Raw genomic sequence first — 6,376 nt, 5'->3', positions numbered from 1 at the left:
CATGTCCATCCTTTTCGCAAAATCCACTACAATTTGACTTTCTGCATTCCTTTGCTTAACACCATACCTACCCATCACTTCCTCATCCCCTCTGTTCCCTTCACCAACATGCCCATTGAAATCTGCTCCAGTCACCACTCTCTCACCCTTGGGTACAGTCATCGCTACTTCATCCAACTCATTCCAAAATTAATTTATATATATATATATATATATATATATATATATATATATATATATATATATACACACGTATATATTACTAAACAAACTCTTAAAATTGCGAAGAAAAATAATATATGTAATCAAATACTTTGTGAGAAAACAGAGGAAAATGTACAATATGCGGACAAATACACTGGAGCCGTTATTAGTGCTTTCATCCTTTTAATAACTGGACTTCATCAGAAATTAATTATAATACATTACAAGGTACATATAACCATTTTAAAAAAGGGTTTGATCTCGTATTACAATGAACCAATAATATACTGTTTATCTGTGTTAAACTGTAAACCAGTACCTTAAACCAATTATATACATATAAAGACTGTACAGAGACTGTGACACCAATCAAAATAAGCTGCATTACTGGCACTGTGCAGGCCACTTTTAATAGCCTTGCTCTTGGTTAAACTACCATTTGGATTAATAGTAACATTATACAGTAAGATTGACACCCTTTGTTCTTCTTTTGGCTGATCCCGTTAGAGGTCGCCACAGCAGATCAACTGTTTCCATTTCTTCCTGTCCTCTGCATCTTGCACTGTCACACCAACCACCTGCATGTCCTCTCTCACCACATCCATAAACCTTATCTTAGGCCTTCCTCTTTTCCTGTTACCTGACAGCTTCATCCTTGGCATCTTTTTCCCTATATCCTCTGCATCCCTCCTCAGCACATGTCCAAACCAACGTAATCTTGCCTCTCTGGCTTTGTCTCCAAACCTTCCAACCTGGGCTGACCCTCTAATATACTTATTCCTAATCCTGTCCATCCTCGTCACACCCAGTGCAAATCTTAACATCTTCAACTCTGCCACATCAAGCTCTGACTCCTGCCTTTTTGTCATTGCCACTGTCTCCAACCCATATAACATAGCTGGTCTCACTACCCTCTTGTAGACCTTCACTTTCACTCTTACTAGTACTCGTCTGTCACAAATCACTCCTGCATTCTTCTCCAGCCACTATATCCTGCCTGTACTCTCTTCTTCACCTCTCTTCCACACTCACCATTACTCTGAACTGTTGATCCCAAGTACTTAAACTCATCCTGCTTTACCACCTCTACTCCATGCATCCTCACCATTCCTCTATCCTCCCTCTCATTCACACACGGTATATTCTGTCTTAGTCCTGCTGACCTTCATTCCTCTTCTCTCTAGAGCATATCTCCACCTCTCCAGGGTCTCCTCCACCTGTTCCCTACTCTCACTACAGATCACAATGTCATCTGCAAACATCATAGTACACGGAGACTCCTGTCTGATCTCGTCTATCAACCTGTCCATCACCATTGCAAATAAGAAAGGGCTCAGAGCTGATCCTTGATGTAATCCCACCTCCACCTTAAACGCATCTGTCACTCCCATCACAGATCTCACTGCTGTCACACTACCCTCGTGCATATCCTGTACCACTGTTACATACTTCTCTGACACTCCCGACTTCCTCATACAATACCACAGCTCCTCTCTAGGCACCCTGTCATATGCTTTCTCTAAATCCACAAAGACACAATGCAACTCCTTCTGACCTTCTCTGTACTTCTCCATCAACACTCTCAGAGCAAACATCGCATCTGTAGTGCTCTTTCCTGGCATGAAATCATACTGCTGATTACTAATCATCACCTCCCTTCGTAACCTAGCTTCCACTACTCTTTCCCATAACTTCATGCTGTGACTGATCAGTTTAATCCCTCTGTAGTTACTACAGCTCTGCACATCACCCTTATTCTTAATCTGGACATCTGGACCAACGGCCTTTCCGTTCTTCATCCTCTTCATAGCTATCCTTACTTCCTCCTTGCTAATCCACTGCACTTCATGATTCACTATATTGACACCTTAAATTAGCTGATAAGGGGTTCAGGTTTCAGTGACACCTAACTTATAGTCTGTGAAGAAGGGGGCATAGCTAATAAATCTGTGCCAGCCTTACCAGGTGTGTGTGTGTGTGTGTGTGTGTGTGTGTGTGTGTGTGTGTGTGTGTGTGTGTGTGTGTGTGTGTGTGTGTGTGTGTGTGTGTGTGTGTGTGTGTGTGTGTCTGTGTGTGTGTGTGTCTGTGTCTGTGTCTGTGTCTGTCTGTGTGTGTGTAAAACAAATCTCCAAGAGTGTGTGTGTCAGCTACTTGGGCAAGGACATGAAGCATTGATTGGACAGAGAGAGTATTGAAGGACTTGGCTTGGAACCCTGGCTAAGGACTCAACTCTATAGTTGTGCTAGTGGGTAGTCTTATTGGGGATCTGGAGAAAGAGGGAAAAAACAGCCCCAGACTTACTGTGGTCTCTGTGTGCTCTTAAGGGAAATTGCACTTTACTGTGTGTGTACTTGTCATCCTCCGAGTGTGTACGTTCCCCACTGTTGCCAGTGGTAAGGATTGAGGCTCCTTGATTACTGGGCCAGTGTTGGGACTTCACACTGACAAACATTTGAGTTTCAGAATTCATATCCTTCAGAAAGTGCATGCTAACACAAAACCTGTTGTTCTAGTACCTTCCTAAGTTTGTAATAGCAATATATGTAAAATATATCCCTATTTTGGGGGGCTTTACCCTTTCATATTTGATTATGCGTAGACTTTTGCACTGAGGTTGAAATTATTCAACTCACCAGATTCACAGTCTTTGCCTTGATTCCTTCATTAAGTAATGCAAGCATCTGTAGCCTTTGACCTTGACCCGGGGTATGTTATTAGAGGCTATTGATTGGTATATTAATAGGACAGCATACAAAATGAAGGTGAGTTTGGCTGTATGGTGATAAAAAGACCAAGTACTATAGACGAGTGTGATCAGTGGGACAAGAAGATATTTTTCTGTATTATATTATCCTAAAGCAGTAGGCGAGGCATGTTTGCCTGCCTCTGAAAGAGACTTTGTAAGAAACAGGAAGCACTACATTTACAGTAGATAGGATATTAATAGTACAAGTACGTCTAGGAAGGAAGATGGTTATGGGAAGTAAATCAAGGCACAATGAATTGTATAGTCACCGATTAAACTGCAGTGGAAAAATATTGATCAGTGGAAGAAGGGATAAGTATAGACTAAAGAATAGTTTTATTTTTTTTATATAACCAGTGAAGGTTGATCAGGAAACTTGGAAATTGAGATTATGCTGAGCACTACACTTTGTATTTTTGTGCTTATTACTGCATCGGTTTACTGTGTTTCTACTGAACAGTCATTCAGCATTTTTGTGGTGTGCTGTGATGATTACTTAGCGCTCACAAGCTGCAAACTTCTAATAACTGTATCTTTTTATATGCTTGACTCCCGACATTTTGTTGATGGTTTACAAAAGATGAAGACGTGGTCGATAGCCCTGACTGTGAACTATTCTCAGATACCAGCAGTGTAATGACAACCAGTGCAATGAGTGCAAAGTATTCCCAAAGTAACTCCAGGATTTCTGCGTAAGTTGCAAACCAGAGCTGTGCATGTGTACTGTTGCTGTTTTCTAGTTGATATCATGTAGCATCGTTTTTGTTTTTTGTTTTTTTGAAATTTCACTATTTTTGCTTACAGTATCTTTGAAAATAAAAAATTTCTGCATAACAGCTGTTTGAAAGAATATACTACATTTTACTTGGTCTTTGTAAGTTCTATTTCAAGATTTCCAACCGTTCACTAGCAAAGTAGTAATGGACATTTTTATTGTTATTTCTGTTTTTTGTTACCAAGGTGAAGCAACAGTGTAATTCTTGTTGCAAAACTGAATTTAACATTGGTCAAGCACTGGACTAGCTGAGTTCATTTAACTTAGAGAAAATATGAAATTGAGTTACCTGCCTTACGGTTTATAATAGTCATTATTTGCCTAACTGTTGTAATGTAAATATAAAAGATTTGTGAGTGCTAACAGTTAATGAAATGAAGCCAATAGGGTAGGTTCACTTATTCTCATTAGTTATTTTGTTCAGCATCCAGCTGAGACTGTTTCCTGTTTTACTGTAGGAAATCCTTTCCCTGGCCCTATTTGCCTGTTTTGTCAGCCATGACAAAAACTGTAGACCAGTTTCCATCTTTATTTATTTTTTGTGTGTGCGCTGCCCAGAGCTCATTTTATTGTCACTTAATCTTATTTTATTTTCAGTTTTAGCAGAAAAGTTTCAAACACCTGAATTAAAAGAGAAGACTGCTGCAGAGTAGTTAAGCCTGTTCTGCATTGTGCCAACAGTGACTCAGAAGCTTGCACCCGTTGCTCAGTTTTCAGCATTGGCATATATTACAAGAAAAGAAAGATTGTGATAGGAGAAGCTATATAGGCAAATGACAGTATGGTGGGTAATCTTTATCTTCTTTCTCCTCTTTTTTTAAAGAAAAAAGCTCCCACTGCACATTGATGTGCCAAAACAATACAAGTCATTTCATAGACTGTGCTTAACATGTTTCTACATCTGCTAAGTAATATCCTTTTCTCCAGATCCTAATAACCCCTCTTTTCTTGCCTGATGTGTGGAGGACTCTTACAGATGACTATTTCCTCCCTTTGTCATCTCAGACCCCCTAGCAGTATGCTGAAATTCCATTACCCCCCCCCCCTTTAAAAAAAAACAGTTTTGACATTGTTGATGATAGGATCATTAAGTACTGAGTCTGTATCATATGACTCCTCTGTCTTTGTGAAATGGGTACAGGGTGGCTCCTTGAAGTATTTGGAATCATTTTCATCCTTCTTTGTTTAAAACATTGTTGACATTGACTAAACTCTCATCAACCAACATGATTTTAATCAAGAAAGATTTTTTGCAGCTCCTCAGATGTGCCATTTAGATACTGAGTTACTGCAGGTAGAATCCAAGCATTCAGAGTGACTTTCTACATCCTCTCATGTAGCTCATTTCCCAAGGAGCATCATAAATTACTTTTTGTGTAGTTTTTTTCTTTTGCCCAACAACAGTGGTGTGTCTCAGGCTGATATTCAGTATGAGGAAATTTAGTGTCTTAACTGCTCAGTGTATTGGTTATATCAAACTTGATACCTCAGGAGAGGTGTTTGCACCCATGAAGTTTTGCATCATAAACTGACTCACAACCCAGTTTTCTTAATATGTCTTAAATAAAGCAGGAGAAGAAGATGCTGTAATATGCAGTGGTAAGGGATTTCACATCCCATCTCCCCTGCACACCAAGCTGCTTTTCTTAACTTGAAAGGAAGCATTGGGTGATTTGACCAATAAATTCCTGTTTCTGGTATTAACGCAAGTCAGTAAATGTGACACCAAACACTGATGATATATTTTTTAAAACTAAAAATAACATAATCTCTGTTTATTCTGTATGCAGCTGAATGTAAATTTTTTTGCATCTAACCATGAAAGCCATCATTCTGTCTTCTTTTGAGTCTATAAATACAGGATTTGGAAAATGCCACCACATATAATCTATATGTGACCTAATAAGGGTTGTGTGAAAGGATAACATCACCTGATAGTTCTTAGAATGTCCTTCATCATTGAATAACATTTATGCAAAACAGCAGATGCATTGTTGGGAATTTAAATTAATTATCTAAGGCAACCCTTAGATCATTAATACTGGTAGTTGCTAGATTAAGGTCATGGTCTGCTGCTTAAGGATACACATAGGTTCATACTAGGCTATCTGCCCTAGGGTATTTATAAGCCTAGCCAGAGTGTGTTTGGCTTTCGCCACCCATTTTAAATTAATTTTGCTATGCCCTTTTTCGAGGTTAGTATACTGTGCCTCTGTCTAACAGTGACACAGAAGTGATACCCCGAGTAAACCTACGATCTGCCATCCACTCATCAAGATTTCTCTTGAAGAGAGTCAATGAGGGACTCTGCCTAACCTGGACTGGGATTTTATTCCAGAGTGAAGGGATCCTCTGGGTTATGAATCTGTCCCTCCAGCATGTCCTATTTATTTCAGTGCTGAGGTTCAAGTCTCTCGAGCGCGTAGCTCGATGGGATTTGGATTTTCTGAGGTGCAGCATGTCCATTAATTCTGGGTTGGACATGGCTTTATACATCAGGCACAGATCGCCTTTGAGCAGGCGGTATGCCACTGAGTAGAGCTGGAGTTTCTTTAACCGGGCAGCATATGGCATCTGTTTGAGCCCTTTGATCCTCTTGGTGAGGTACTTTTGGGGTCTTTCCAGTTGCTGCAGGTGTCCGGTAAGGTACA

The 6,376-nt window shown here is 39.8% G+C and overlaps 1 protein-coding gene across 1 annotated transcript in view; it reads left to right on the top strand.

The window, feature by feature from the left end:
- The window catches only part of ELP1 (elongator acetyltransferase complex subunit 1), a 1,639,125-nt gene that overhangs the window by 1,478,875 nt on the left and 153,874 nt on the right, over positions 1–6,376 (top strand). The window contains exon 33 of the mRNA XM_044060975.1: positions 3,531–3,642. Within this exon, the coding sequence (XP_043916910.1) occupies positions 3,531–3,642 (112 nt within the window). The remainder of the gene's footprint in view (positions 1–3,530; positions 3,643–6,376) is intronic.

This window comes from Protopterus annectens, chromosome 2.part0 (assembly GCF_019279795.1).
Source record: "Protopterus annectens isolate FY-2018-M chromosome 2.part0, PAN1.0, whole genome shotgun sequence".
Classification (NCBI taxonomy): domain Eukaryota; kingdom Metazoa; phylum Chordata; order Ceratodontiformes; family Protopteridae; genus Protopterus; species Protopterus annectens.
This window is presented reverse-complemented; position numbering and strand designations above follow the sequence as displayed.